General features: G+C 41.9%; 1 protein-coding gene across 1 annotated transcript; it reads left to right on the forward strand.

The window, feature by feature from the left end:
- Positions 1 to 460: 460 nt before the first annotated feature.
- On the forward strand, positions 461 to 4,751 carry LOC131235536 (glycosyltransferase BC10). Its single transcript, XM_058232729.1, has 2 exons — positions 461 to 2,337; positions 3,793 to 4,751. The coding sequence occupies exons 1-2, from the start codon at positions 1,768 to 1,770 to the stop codon at positions 4,432 to 4,434; spliced, it is 1,212 nt and encodes a 403-aa protein (XP_058088712.1). The 5' UTR covers positions 461 to 1,767; the 3' UTR covers positions 4,435 to 4,751.
- Positions 4,752 to 16,060: the final 11,309 nt, after the last annotated feature.

Consider the following 16,060-nt stretch of genomic DNA (forward strand, 5'->3'; position numbering starts at 1 on the left):
AATGATCTAACTATTGCATCATCAAGATCCATCCATTTTCAGACCGTTTTGACTATTAAGGCTACTAGGTGTTCTCAAAATGATCGATGGTTTTGGATCTATGGATTTGACTGTTTCCAGCAGCCTATAAAATCGATGTTCATTTCACACCTCTCGCACCATTTCGCGTAGGGTCACAATGGAGTGACTACATAATCAACCACTTATAAACCACGACATTTCTTCCACTCTTTTCAATACGGGACTAAAGAAAAAACAATTTTTTAACTTGAAAATTTTAAAATCTTTTTGCGAGGGAAAACAAAATTTTTAAAAATATTTTATTGATTTTTAAAACCAAAATTTCAACAACCTATAAATTGGACAGTTAACTTAGATTGCTTGTATGTCATTTTGAAGCTATTTCCACGTGCACGCGCATCATCCCTCAAACTTTGCCATAGTATCCAAGCTTTTCTCTTTGTTTTTATCCATTGGAAAGCTAAAATAGACAGGATTGCATACTCGGTGCCACCAGTAACACTGAAGATATGGACGGTCAGGATTTACCATTAAGTAGGCCACTTGTCCAGGAGAACCAAAAATAGACAGCTAGGATTGCACAATCGGTGCCACTAGTGACACTCAACGGTCTGGATTTACCATAAGTAGGCCACGTGTACAGGAGAGTCACGACAAACCTAGAGTGGTCCATTGCGTGATGAATCAGAAAGGGCCACAGCTACAATTCCATTTGAAAAAGGAATCTAGGAGTTAGTTGAGGAATGAAGTCTCTTCGTGGGGGAACAGCTGCGATCCCACGTTTCCTTGCATTCGTGTATGGGTTTAAGAATCCAATCAGAATCCTCTTTCTAGAAAAGCTACATGAGTGTGATCCAAAAGCCGCGCGTGTAAATACGATAAGAATCCTATTCTGGCACACGTGTATGAAATCCAGACCATCATCAGGTGGGCACAAACATTTATGTGCCATTCCAATCATTCACTGGGCCACATGTGTACAATGAGAAGGTCTCTAGTCCAACTGGTTGTACAACAAGTTACGGTCCACCCGGTAATAACTTCCAACGCGTTAAGTGCATACAAAATCCAATCCGTTCACTAGGTTAGTCCCACCATGAGGATCACATAGTAGAAAAATAAGCTCTATCTACTCATCATATGGGCCACACTATAGAAAAGAATATTTAGCTATTAATAAATAGCAATATAGAAGTGTGATATGCATGACGTGTAAATATGGCTGATTTTTTAATAAGGTGATCCTCATGATGGGGTCAACTTACTGGACGGATCTGATTTTGTATCTACTCAATAGATTGGAAATTATCAGCTGGGTGGACCGTAACTTTCTTACCAAACGGTTTGAATTGGAACCTACTCGTGAGACAATGAACGGCTAAAACTTAAAAGAATTAACCAAAGGTCCAAAATCAATGTACATGTTTGGTGAATCTGATTACAAGGCAAGCCTTCTTGCTTTTGGCTAGGGGACTTACAAGGTTGGATGAAAGACATGGAACTCTTACACGTACGACATGCTGACATGTGTGTCAGAGAGAATCCTACTCGTGTGAGTAGCCTCTCTCTCTCTCTCTCTCTCTCTCTCTCTCTCTCTCTAATATTATATAACATCCACAGCTTTATATAACAACCATAGCTGAAAAAGAACAATAGTAGAACCCTCTCTTTAACATCATATAACATCCACAGCTTTAAAAAACATACATCAACCATAGCTGAAAAAGAACAATAGTAGAAACCACAATGGAGAATCAACTACAGCAGCAACAACAACGTCCACACCCTTCCATTGCCAGGCTCTTCAACTCCCATTTACAGCTTCTAAACCTTCTCTTTTATTTCCTCATCTTTGGCTTTGGTTTGACCCTTGGTATCACAGCTAGTTTCTATCTCAAAAACCTCTCCTTCAATCTACTAACTGCCCAATTCTCATATTTACCACCACCACCACCACCATCACCATCACCATCACCATCATCCACATCACATAGGCCACATGGGTTCCGCAATGTTGGTCGCATTGGACTCAAGGAGTATGTGCAGCCACATTCTCTCATGCATGATATGTCCGACCCGGAGTTGCTATGGAGAGCGTCAATGGTCCCGCGGCGGGACGGCAAAGCCCCGTACAGACGGGTTCCTAAGGTGGCCTTCATGTTCTTGACTAGGGGTCCATTGAGTTTGGCCCCACTGTGGGAGAAGTTCTTCAAAGGGAATGACGGGCTGTACTCTATCTACGTCCACTCACATCCATCGTTCAATGGAACGGTGCCTGAAGAATCCATTTTCCATGGAAGAAGAATCCCAAGTAAGGTCTGTTTCTTGCAAGAATTCTTTTATTTTCTTTTGTTTCTTCTGCCATCCTTCTTGTAAATGTCTATATTATGGTATGGAGATGGTATCAAAATGTGTCGTTTGTACCGCATACATTCTTATATGAAGCCACAATTTCGGAATGTATATTATCGTATCGGCATGTCTTGGGGTAAGTCATAAATTCATATGCTTGTGCATAAACTAGATACAAATTAGCACTATTATCTTGATGGATTGGCACATATGTACTGGCGGGCTATACAACAAGTTGAGTTGAGGTGGGCCAAAATTGGCTTGACTCATCTCTGCTTTCCTTAAGCTCAAGCTCGCCCTCGAGATTAACATTAGAGCTTGGCTTGTTTGCCCAACCTTTCGAGGCGAGCTAATGGATTGAGTCGGAGCGAGCTAGTGCATCGAGTTGGGGCGAGCTTGCCTTGAGTCAAGTCAAGCTTGCTCCCACCTCAATCCAGCACCCGACCCAACCACCAAATTATATATTAGATAGAGTCATAATGGTACTTTTTTGTGGGTGCTTAGCTTGAGTGAGTGGCCGAGCAGGCCGTGTGGCTGAGACAAGTTGGGCTGACGTTGAGCCAGGCAGAGAGAGAGAGAGAGAGAGAGAGAGAGAGAGAGAGAGAGAGAGAGAGAGAGATTATGGAGATCGAGCGCAGTAGGTCTAGTAAGGGAAAGGGAAAGGGTAAGAAAGGGATGGACGACTGGGTAGAGTAGGAATTTTTTTTTTATTTAAGTGTTTAGTTTTACTTTTTTTATTTTAAAATTATATATATATTCGAGTCGAGTCAATCAATACTATGCTCGAACTCGGCTCGTTTTCAAAATGAGCTGGGTCAGATAAAGTTCGACTTGACTCGTGTCGTCATTCAAGCCAAGTTAAGCCAAGCAACATTGAACCAAGCTGAGTGAGCTTTTCGAGCTAGCCTGGCTTGTGTACAACCCTATGTACTGGATCTGGATAGTCCATTTGTGGGGCCTTACATTCAGATCTGGTTGGCATTTTCCGACCCGCAACCCAACCCAATTTGAATTCCAACCAGCCCAACACAACCCAATCCAATTCACATGACTATTCCCAGCCCAACCTTAACCTGAGTTGAATTTGCTAAACCTATCATGAATTCAAATTGGGTTAGCATTTTCCAATATGAGGACCTTGACAATCCGACCTGACCCAACCCAGCCCAAACTCGGTTTGGTCCCAAATCCAAGTTGCAGCTCTATTTCCATTGATGGGCCATAGACCGTATATTTCTTCTCCTAACCATCAATTTGCACTGGTCAAGTGTACTCAAATCCATATCTATATCATCAAACCTGGCTGAATTTTGGGGCATGTCTGTCCATGGTGGTGCCTGGCAAATGAATTCTAGTATTATTATGTTAAGAGAATTTTTTTTAGGGCATAACGTTCTTCGCCTTCTTTCTTTGATTCAGGTGGTGCAATGGGGAAACCTTAACATGCTTGAAGCTGAACGTCGTCTCTTAGCCAATGCTCTACTAGACTTCTCCAACGAACGTTTCATCCTCCTCTCTGAGTCATGCATTCCCCTCTTCAACTTCTCGACAGTCTACTCCTACCTCACTAACTCCACCAAGACCTTTGTCGAGGCCTACGATGATCCGGGCCCCACCGGCCGCGGTCGATATAGCAACCGCATGAGGCCACGTGTCAAGCTTGATCAATGGCGGAAGGGCTCGCAGTGGTTTGAGATGGACCGCAGCCTAGCGGTCGAGATCGTCTCCGACCGCCGGTACTTTCCAGTCTTCGGGAGGTACTGTAAGCCCTCATGCTATGTGGATGAGCACTACATACCAACGTTTGTGAGTGTGAGGTTCTGGTGGAGGAACTCAAACAGAAGTTTGACTTGGGTTGACTGGTCAAAGGGTGGGCCCCACCCAGCTAGGTTTGGGAGGAGGGAGGTGACCATTGATCTTTTGGAGAGGTTGAGGGGTGGGGCCCAGTGCAAGTACAATGGGAGGAGCACTAGGGTTTGCTTCTTGTTTGCAAGGAAGTTCTTGCCCAATGCATTGGACCGGTTGATGAGGTTTGCACCAAAAGTTATGGGCATCCATTGAATATGAGAGACTCCTCTGCCCGAGGACATGTACAATATACTCGGGTTTTCAGTTTGTAAAAGTGGGGCCCATGGTTTAGTGATCGAGACCATTGATTGTAGCCAGCAAGTTGAATGGATAAGTTGTCCTATTAGATGGATTGATTTTGGTGAATCCATGCACTGGGGCCTAATAAACCAGATGTCTGGATCAGGAGTAAATAATTCGGTACTCTGGCATTGATTGTTGATGTTCGATAGTTATTGTATTAAATTTAGGTTAGGGCACAATAGCCGTTGATTACTTCATAAATCAGAAGAGTCCATGTAATGTTTAAGGAGCACACCTTGTGAATTTTTAATTTGGTACTCCACCGGATTCGAGAATTTTTGTAACATTGATTGGTTACAAGCATGATTGTGAGATTTTATGAAATATAATCTTTTATTGATCTCTTTGGAAGTATTTTTCTATGTATTTTACTTGTAGGTTTGCAAGTGCATGGCATGTGGAGGGCCTGATGGAGATTTTTCTCCTTAGGCTTGACTGGTCGAGTGTCCTACTCGACCGATCGAGGGTGGCGCTCGACCAGTCGAGAGGGGCTCGACTCAAAGTCTAGTGACCAATTATTTTTATTCGTCTGGGCTGCTCGACCGATCGAGACTCCGCTCGACCAGTCGAGGACTCTACTCGACTAGTCGAGTTTACGCAGATTCTAGTCCAATTTTGTGCGGGATTCGAAAATTTGAGGCAGTTTTTGCACCCATGCGAAAGGAAGTTTCCTAAACTATAAATAGGGGGTACCTAGGGCTTTCTAGGTAATGCAAAAAAGGTTTCCTAAAGCTTTACAAGGATTTGCTAAAGGATTTAGGGCTATCAAAGGTGTGAGAAAGAGAGAGAAAGAGAGAAAGAGGAAGCTTGTGGAAGGAAGGTTATGCTTATATAGGTGATCTAATGTGCACTCTATATCTCAGCGCTTCTACATCTTCGTAGTCGGTGAGATCTCTTCGTTTTTCCTTTATTCTCTTATTGTTTATCCACTCCTGCATGAGTGAAGAAGATTGATCCAAGCGGTGTGTGCTTGTGATTGGTTGTAACATTTTACTTCATAGTGGATTGTTGATCTGGACGAGGTCCCGTGGTTTTTACCTTTTTGAGGGTTTTCTACGTAAAAATCTCTTGTGTCATGTGGTTTATGCTTTGATTTATTTCATTGCTTTATTATCCTATAATTCTAGTGTTTTGGGGAGGATAGATCCTAAGGTTTTTTCCAACGGCCCCCAACAGGGCTAACCGTAAAATGGAAGTTACCGTTCTATTAAATATTTCAACCTTTGATTATTGAAAGGCCAAGAAAATCATTTAAATTCATGAAAAATAGTTAAATTAATGATCATTGTAATACGCAAGGCTAAAGTCCATGTGTATCTTATAACAATATATATAATTTTTTGAAAATGTCTTTTTATAATGCAGATCTCTTACTTTCAATTTTTTTTTTTTCATTTTGGGTTTTCTCTTGATCTATTTGAAGGTCACATCTGACAGCTAGAATAACACAATAGGCATGGTTAATTAACTGTGGACCATGAATTTTAAGTCCCACCAATGGACGCTCGAGGTTCCTCGCTCATTTGCATGCAGTGGACGGGCAATGAACCTAAGCTGATCCAGTGCTCGATGAACTAGACTGGGCCAATATGTGTGTGTGTGTGTGTGTGTGTGTGTGTGTGTGTTGACCAATGCAATCTAGTAGATAGACAAGGAATGAAGTCTCCTAGAGAGGGAACAACTGCAAGATTCGATGGTGGGTCACATCTTGAAATATGTTCTTTCCTAGCATGGGAGACGAAACCGTAAAGCCGGTAGAAGCGAAATAAGGTAGAGCCATCCTCCGCACATGTGTGGCAGTGTAAATCGGATCCATCCATGTAGATTCCCTTATTGCTGATGGTAGATGGTACAAAATAAACATCCATAACTTCTCATTCACGAAGTGGTCATGATAGAGACCTAGTATGAAAAAAAATTTAATGGTTGAGATTGCAATATATATATATATATATATATATATATATATATATATATATATATATATATATATATATATATGCAACCTTTGAAATATAAGACATCTGTAATACGTACCACTAGATGGATGGATTCGATTGATGCATTAACATTCCACATGCTCTATGGAGAGATGGTGTCACGCCCCGAAATTCGAGTACAAAGTGTGCACTCTCATACCTAGGTTTCGAGTCATAATTCATAAACAGAGTGTACTAATTTTATTCCATTATACAATTATTAAGAGGCAAAATTAATATTCATTTTTACATTTCAACTAGGTCCATTCACAATCATTTACGCAAAATGATTTAAGCATCAACATCTATCCATTTTCAACATCCATAAACATTCAATCAACATAAATTAAACATCATTCATCAAGCAGTACAACTTACCAATTAATACATGTTATAGACTTAGAACAATTCAATTAAACAATACCAATCAAATGCTTAAAAATCCTACAACTAATATCATCATTCATTATATATAAATCAGATCATCTTAACAAATAAAAATCTAATTAAATAATTATGAACAATTCAAATGCGGCTAGTTCCTGTTCTGATAGGTATAATCACGTCTCACGTGTGTCGTGCACTAGTTCAGTCACAACTTCTTGTTCCTACGCCAACTTATCAGCTAATTGCTCTTTTATATGATTTTTCCATCAATAAAAATATAAACTGGCCAAGCTTAGTGAGAAAACTCAGCATGGTTCATGCTTATTGAAATTCAGATATAATATAAACAGAGTATGCATAATTATATGGATGTAAATGATATATGAATGTATTAGATGGGACGATTGTCCATCTGCTTGGATTGGAGATTTTCAACCTGCATTCACCCTTTGGGTGAGCTTCCACTTTTCGGTAGGCTTGGGCATATCCCACATTTGGTAACGCTCTACTAGAATTGGCATTTCTTTCACGGATGACCCCTAAGATCGACAATGCAATGTGTTTGTATGATGGATGATGTATGAATACATAATTTTTATAACTGTCATAGTTACTTGTCTTAATTAGAACATTCATGTGATTTAATGTACAATTATCACAATTCATACAATTTGGCGCAGATTAGCATGTGATTTATCGCATCATACATTCACAGTAGTTAAATCAACAACATCATAACAAAACACTCCAATCAACACATCAATCAATCAAACCATCACAAACAATTTATTTTAATTTTAATGAATTACGAGACACGTTAGGTTACTCACCTGAGTCTAGTAATGTAGAATCCATAAGGTAATCAGGCTGGTTTGAATTTAAAAATCTTATCAATTATATCCACAACATTGTTATCCGGTTATATTATACGGTGGGCCCCACCTTTGATTGACATCCTAGGTGGCCAAACCCTAAATGACCAAATAATTGAAATTCTATATATAATATGTTCATTAAATTCAATTGTCAGAATTTAAATTTCTTATTTTTTTCTATTTAAAATTTTAGAATTGAATGGCAAATGATTGATCAAAGTGGCCCACCGGATGATTGGATCATCCAGATTCTTGAGGTTATAACATATTTTGTCTCTACACATTAGATAAATGGTGTGGATCTAACCATACATACATTGATAGCCCATCTTAATCTTATACGTCAAATGATTCCAACACTAGCATAAAAATCTGAGCTTTCCTATTTAAACACTTACAAATCTAACTAATGTGGCCCATCCGATGGTCAAATTGATTTAGAAGTTAGGGCCATTGTATATTTTGGCCGTAGGGATCGTATGATCCGTACAGATCTAATCTGATTCAACCAAATGCACACCAATCAATCTCTACAAAAAAAAACTTCACATGAAATTTTAGACTTCCATTAACTTTCATTGTATCTACCTACAGATCAATGCAATGAACGTATGGCCGATCCACACCATTCATTACATAAACAAGTCAAATTATATTAAATGTTTAATAAATACTAAAAGAATGATAATAAACTTACTAGATCTAAGCTCTCCAAAATGCAATCTCTCTCTCTCTCTCTTTCTCTCTCTCTCTCTCTCTCTCTCTCTCTCTCTCTCTCCCTTTCTCAATTGTCATAGGATGCCTTGTGGTTAATATTTGAGTTGGAGTATAACTCCTATTACAACACTCCTTAAAAGAAAAGATCATTTGAGAGATTGAGAGATACAGGGAGAGTTAGAGATATATATAATGGAGAAGGATTATGGATAGAGATAAGAGTCAGGGACAACCAACATGATGCCCAACAATGCTACTCAACAGCTCTCCGAAGGAGAGAACGACAACAACAGGTAATACAGATCACCTCCCTAGATCTCAGGGAGGGAGGTACAAAAAGAGGATTGCCCTTGGAAGATATGGTCCCTATACAGCTCTTTGAGAAAGACGTATCATGGACAGTTCAGATCAAGTCAATGCATATCACCTCCCTAGATCCCAGGGAGGGAGGTACAGAAAGAGGATTGCCCATGGAAGATTCGGTCCCTGTATAACTCTTCGAGAAAGACCTAGCAAGGACAGTTCAGATCGAGTCACTACTCGATTCCTAACTCCGAGCTAAGATGACGAACCTTCTGAGAGTTTCGAGAATCAAGACATGACTGGGATAGATTCGAGAATCATGGTCCACCTCTTAAATGTGGATCCCGACCACAAGCCTATCCAGCAGAAGAGATGAGCTTTCGATGTAGAAAGGTATTCTAAAATCAATGAAGAGGTCGGCAAGCTTCTTCAGGTCAGTTTCATTAAAGATATCCACTACCCCAATTGGCTTGCCAATGTAGTGCTAGTGAAGAAGATCAACGGGAAATGATGAGTCAGTATCAACTACAACGACCTAAGCAAAGCTTACCCCAATGACAATTTTCTTCTACCAAGGATCGACCAGCTGGTGGACGCCACTGCTGTGTACGCATTACTCAGTTTCATGGATGCATATTAAGGATACAATCATATTAGCATGCACAAGCATGATATGCAGAAGACTGCTTTTATCATCGACAGAGGTCTATATTGCTACTAGGTTATGCTGTTTGACCTAAAGAATGTCAGAACAACATATTAGAGATTGGTGAACAAGATGTTTACCAAGTATATCGAAAAGACTATAGAGGTCTGCGTTGATGACATGCTTCTCAAAAACGCTAAGGACGCGAATCACATAGCCAAAATGAGAGAGACGTTCAGTGTCATGTCATCCCGACGTGTCATGCCCTGCTTCCAAGCCCACACTATCATTGTCCTGACCAATTAGCCCCTTCAACAAGTGTTATAGAAACTAGAAGCTTCAGGTCAGCTCACCAAGTGGGCGATCAAGCTTGGTGAGTTCAACATAGGATATAGACCTCGAACGACTGTCAAGGGGCAGGTTGTCGCCGACTTCATTGCAAATTTCACCCACTCTTCAAATATTACCTCAGAAATAAGGGGAAAGAGTAATGTGTAAGGCCCGTATCCTAGTACGTACAGTTCCGTAGACTCTCGCGATCCTCCCCATCGAATTTCGGCAACCCGCGACTTGTAATCGACATTTGCGTGTGACCCTCAATCGCGCCCCGTAGATCTGAGTCGGATTGACTCGAAACCTGTACCCTACCGACCGTGCCATCGACGTGGTTCCGACGCCGTGTCTTGCGCACCAATGCGATACCCAGGTTAGGAGATGTGGGCCCGCGAATATTTCTAAGAAACGTCGTGCATTGTAAATTTTGAGAAAATCTTTACAACTCATCACATCAATTAATCAATCACAAGTCAAGTACACAACTCATGCCTCTCCCATCCCTTTCTTACCAACAAAGACAAGCAACCCATACCCCATGCCACTTCACCTCCATAAGTCAATTCTCTCTTACACACACCCATCCCTCTCTTACAGTACCCATTCCTCTCATCCCATCCTTCTTACACAACCTCTATCAAAGAAAGAGCCAAGGAGTTTGACATTCCATCGGACCAAGAAAATCCAACGGTGGGTGTTTATAGGATTAGTTTTGTATTTTTTATGGTGGGCCAAGTGGGGCCAATCGATCGATGGTATGGATCTCACTTTGGACCCTAGGTGTGGCCGATGGCCCACCATGACTCATATGTTCATTCCATGATGGGGTCATTCTCCATGGACCCCATCATGATGTTTATTTTCCTAATATGTAAAGGGTCATTTAGACCTTGCATTTTGGTGGAGAAGGGATCCCCACTGCTGATTTGGATTGGTGAGCCCACATGTAATGGGACTCACTTGATGTATGTTGTAATCCACGGAAGGGAGGGCCTATAGTGCTGGGGTCCCTCTATCGCAACAGCCTCTCTCTCCCTCTCTCTCTCTCTCTCTCTCTTCTTTTGGTGATGATAATGATGTGAGTGACCCACTTATGACGTATGTATTATATCCATACCGTCCATTTTGGGATGTATGGACCCCTCGTGATGAATGGATTAGATCCACACCTTCCATCTGAGGACCACGTATAAGTGGGGCCACCTCAATATATGTGGTTGGTGGGCCACGTGTACGTGGATCCCACCTTGATGAATGTATTCCATCTATACATTGGACGTCTAGCAGTCTCTGTTGCTAGACTGTGTAAGGGAAAACACAACAAACAGCTATATATATATATATATATATATAAGAGAAATGATATTTAAATAATATATATAATATATATAATATTATGTTATGGTGGGACCCACCTATTGTGGTTAAATGGCTGGAGCACCCACGCCAGTAGCAGATAGCTGCTGTCTTCACAACAGCAAGTTCTGTGGGTCCCGACTACTGTGTACGCTTTAAATCCAGGACGTCCTTCTGGTGGGCTACATGTGGCCCTAATCACGAGGTATATGTTAAATCCCAACCGTCCATTTGGACGGTGGGACCCCAGCTATATAGCTACTGTACTTGCAGCAGCAAACTTCGTGGGCCACGCCATGATGTATGTCTTGTAGTCCCCACCATCCAGATGGCCAGACGGTGGGACAGACCTTGATGTATGTATTTTACTTCCACGCCATTCATCTGTTTTACGTCCACACCGTCCAGAGCTTAGAAGGTGGGGATCGGCCTAGCTAGTGTACCGCACTAACTATATAATTGCTGCATTTCATCAGCAAGTTTTGTAGGTCCCACTTCATGTATGTGAGGCATATCCACACCATCCATCTGTCTATGTGGACCCCGTACACTAGCTATATAGCTGATGTATTGAGGCCTGTAAATTTTGTGGGCCTGATCATCAGGCAGTGTTTTATTTAAACCATCCATCCAATTGGCCAGCTCATCTTAAGGCCTGAGACTAAAAATGAGGTAGATCTATTAGGTGGACCACACTGCAAAAATCAGTGGAGATTGAACATCCACCATTGAAGCCGTTTGGTGGTCGCAGAAAGTTTTAGATCAAAATGTTATTTGTTTTTCCTCTTAAACCAGGTCCTTATGACCGTATGAACAGATTGGATGGAAAATAAACGCTATAGTGGGCCCTGTGGAGTTTTAACGGTGGAGATCATTATCACCACTGCTATTTGTGGTATGATCTAGATGATCTTTTGATCATTATGTCCACGGCTATTTATGGTGTGGCCCATGTATTGCGGCCCATCTTGATGTGCTTGAGGCTCAGTTGATAAGGCCCATTTCGACATGCAAGGCCTATACGTGAGGCCCAACTATGATGTAATTATGGTTCATATGATGAGGCCCATTATGATGTATACGCGGCCCAAGTAATAAGGCCTATTGTGATGTATTTGAGGCCTAGGTGGTATGGCCCAATGTAATGTATCGATGGCCCATTGGTGCAGCCCATTGATGCGACCCATCTTGATGTATGTAAGGCCCATTGGTGCGGTCCATTGATGCGGCCCATCTTGATGTATTTGAGGCCCATTGGTGCGGCCCATTGATGCGACCCATCTTGATGTATATGAGGCCCATTGGTGCGGCCCATGTGATGAGGCCCAATATGATGTATACTTGTCCCATGTGTTGGGGCCCATTGTGATGTATATGAGGCCCATCATAATGAGCATGCGGCCCGTCTTTAAAGCCCATTGTGATGTATATGAGACCCATGTTTGAGGCCCAATGTGATGTATGCCCCGCCCATGTGTTGGGGCCCATTGTGATGTATATGAGACCCATGTTTAAGGCCCAATGTGATGTATGCCCCGCCCATGTGTTGGGGCCCATTGTGATGTATATGAGGCCCATTATGATGTATATGTGGCCCATGAGTGAGGCCCATGTGATGCGACCCATGCGATGCGGCCCATTGTGATGTGTATTAGGTCCATGTGATGTGGCCCATTGTGATCTATATTAAGGTCATGTGATGCAGCCCATTGTGATGTGTATTAGGCACATGTGATGCGGCCCATTGTGATGAGTATTAGGCACATATATTTGAGGTCCAAGTATGAGGCCCAATGTGATCTATATGAGGCCCATGAGTGAGGCTCAATGCAATGTATATAAAGCCCTTGTGTGAGGCCCAAGGTGATATATATGAGGCCCATTGCGATGTGTGATTCCACCAGGATGTATGCAATGATGTTTATGATGCCCATCCATGTTCCTAGTTGATATAAATGGGTCATGCCTTGAGAGCAATAATGGTTAAATGTCCACATTGTAACTCTTCCTAGGGCCCGTTATTAGGCCCATCCTCATCTCCCCTTAATGGGCTAACCCAAACTGTTGGACCCCCCTTTGGACCCTCATTTGATAAAGATATTTTTCACCATACCCTATAGGACCACTCAAGCCTTAGATCCCATCCTGTGTTTGTACCGAGCTTTCCATAAGGAATATGGCCCACCTAGATGCATGTGTTTGTCCAAGCTTAATGACATAAACCCGAGGCCCACTTAGATGATGAGCAGGACCGTTTGTAGGGTTACGTAGTCCTGGATGTGTGGATCCTACCAAGGGCCACCTTATATTTGTATCATGCCCTCATAGGAAATCTCAGTTGTCATGATAAAAGAAGTGAGGAAGCCCACTTGTCTATACCCCACTTGACTCGCCCCATGGGACATATCTTATCCTTGTATCCAGTTGCTAGGACCTCAGTATTACGTATATATCGTCACACCGTCCATTTACTTCTTCGGGACAAGTGTGAGGCTTATCCTTGATGCCAATACACCATTACATATTGTCATATATGGAAGAATATGTGGTATCAGATTTAGTATATCCTCTGTGTAGAGCCTATCTCGATGTATGGGCAAGATCCGTCGTCCTTCCAGTGGACCGCGTCTTGGAATATATGATATATCAGTACCTTAGAAGGCTAACGGGGGCCATGCCGCATGAACTCCTAAAGTTATAGAAGAAGCATGTTGTTTAGTTCATAATCTTGGTATGTGATATACTAGTGAATGCCGATCATGATTTATTATTGTCCGCCTTATCTAATAATCATGCTAAGTATACATAGTCTAGTAGGACACATTGAGAACATGTATAGTATTATATCATGATACATGCCCATACGCATCATCGGTATGCTTGTTATGAAGAGTGATTGAGCACAACATGTGTTATTGGGCTGATTGTTTATGGGACTCCCTGAGAGACGGAGTTGCCCCACATGAGTGCATGGTACTTGCAGGTTTGATGCATGACTGCCCTAGCGACATCAGGGCCGTAACTGCCACAGGCATATCGTGGGTGGTCAGATAGACACTGAAAATCTTTTCTACATGGGGTGCCATAGATGTCCCTGGGTGAAAGTTTCCAAACCCTCTTGGTACCAGAGGACGCTCTAACGTCTAAACCAAGTGGATATATGAGCACCCGAGTGCTGAATACCAGTAGGTCGCATCTCCCACTGTGTCGTGGTCGGTTGGAAGGGGGTGTGGCCTTACCCGCCTGAGAGAGTAGGCATAATTAGGGTGAGTTTGACCAACTCATAAATGAGTCCGCTATCGACGTGCTGCGTAGATATTGGCTGACTACTGGCTAGGTGGATAGTGAAGTCTTTTCCACTTACTCAGTTGTGCGCTTGATGGGGCGGCAGGTGGCGTTGAGTATATTAGACCCCTGTGATGATCCCAGAGATATACAATACTAATATGAGGACTTACTGAGTAGGAGTTGCGTACTCAGTATTTCGCTCATTCATTCACTATCCACTCGGGCTAGTGGTGCGCAACTAATTTTTATATGTTCCTTCGCAATGGCTAGGATTTTGGTTGGGCCGTGCGACTAATCTGAGATCAGGAGTTTACCACATTAAGTCTAGCTATCCAAATTTAGGTATGAGATTAGTTTGGATAAAAGTCCCTTATGATGAACCCCACAACTTGCGATGCTACGTACTATCATCCCGACTTCACACTCTAGCTTGGTCATTTCATTCGCACCTCATATTGCATTACATCCACGGCATATACCATTTTGAGTTGCTATGTTTCTGCATTTATATGGCCTATATGTGGTTGACGGTATTCGTGGACTCGTTAAGATTTGCTTATTGCATTGCATCTTTAGTATATGATATTTGGCTTACTATGTCTCTGCATTGCATAGTTAATCTACATTGTTTTCTCAATATATAATATTGATTTTTTATATTTTTTGTACATCGCATAGCCTGGGTAAGGCTGATGGTATTTATAGACTTCCAGCATGTTTCTGCATTGCTCTAATATTACATACTTGGCACTTACCTTGCGCACACACTTAAACCACCCTCTAAGCTTTCTATAAGCTTATGCATGATAGATGCGTGCAGGTGGCGTTAAGTTGCAGCAGCGTTGAGCTTGGAACGTACAGTTGTCTACTGGAGTTTTGATTTTCGACATATGTATTTCCCTTTCAATATTGTATTCAAATATTTATATTAGTGGATATATGATGATGATGTTGTCTTTGTGATTTGGGTAAACTTGTGGTTATGCTCTTTACCAATTAAATGTACGTTGAAAAATCCTCCTTGTACGATCCTAGGATCGGAATCTGGCATATGGGCGTTGGGAGCCAAGAATGAGGTACTACGGAGGCTGTCGGCACCGGATTCCGCAATTCAGAATTTTGTGAGTCCGGTTTCCGAGTTTAGGGCATGACATAAAGCATGATAAGTCTTATGTAAACCCACTATGTAGATGGGTCCTTAAGTGTATAGGGAGCATGGCGGGGTTAATTTTGACCTTCGCCGACCAAATCAAGATTGAGTATGCGTTGCGATTCAACTTTCGAGCTTCCAATAACGAGGCTAAGTACGAGTCACTCTGAGAAGGCCTATGACTAGCCAAGGCAATGGGAGCACATAAGCTAAAAATGTACAGTCACTCACAGTTAGTGGTCAACCAAGTGACCACTGAATACTAATCCAAATACAATAAGATGATCGCTTACCTGAGCATAGTCCCCAACGTGCTTGAGAAATTCGTAGGATACGATATTGTACAAGTCCCAAGATCCAAGAATGCAAACCCATATTACCTAGCCAGGTTGGCCTCAACCCTCAATACCAACCTCGCAAGAACTGTTCTAATAGAGTTCTTATTAGAATTGAGCATGACTTAGCTCGAGCTGAAAAAGACCCTCCTAGTCAGCAACGGGCC

This window comes from Magnolia sinica, chromosome 19 (genome assembly GCF_029962835.1).
Source record: "Magnolia sinica isolate HGM2019 chromosome 19, MsV1, whole genome shotgun sequence".
Classification (NCBI taxonomy): domain Eukaryota; kingdom Viridiplantae; phylum Streptophyta; class Magnoliopsida; order Magnoliales; family Magnoliaceae; genus Magnolia; species Magnolia sinica.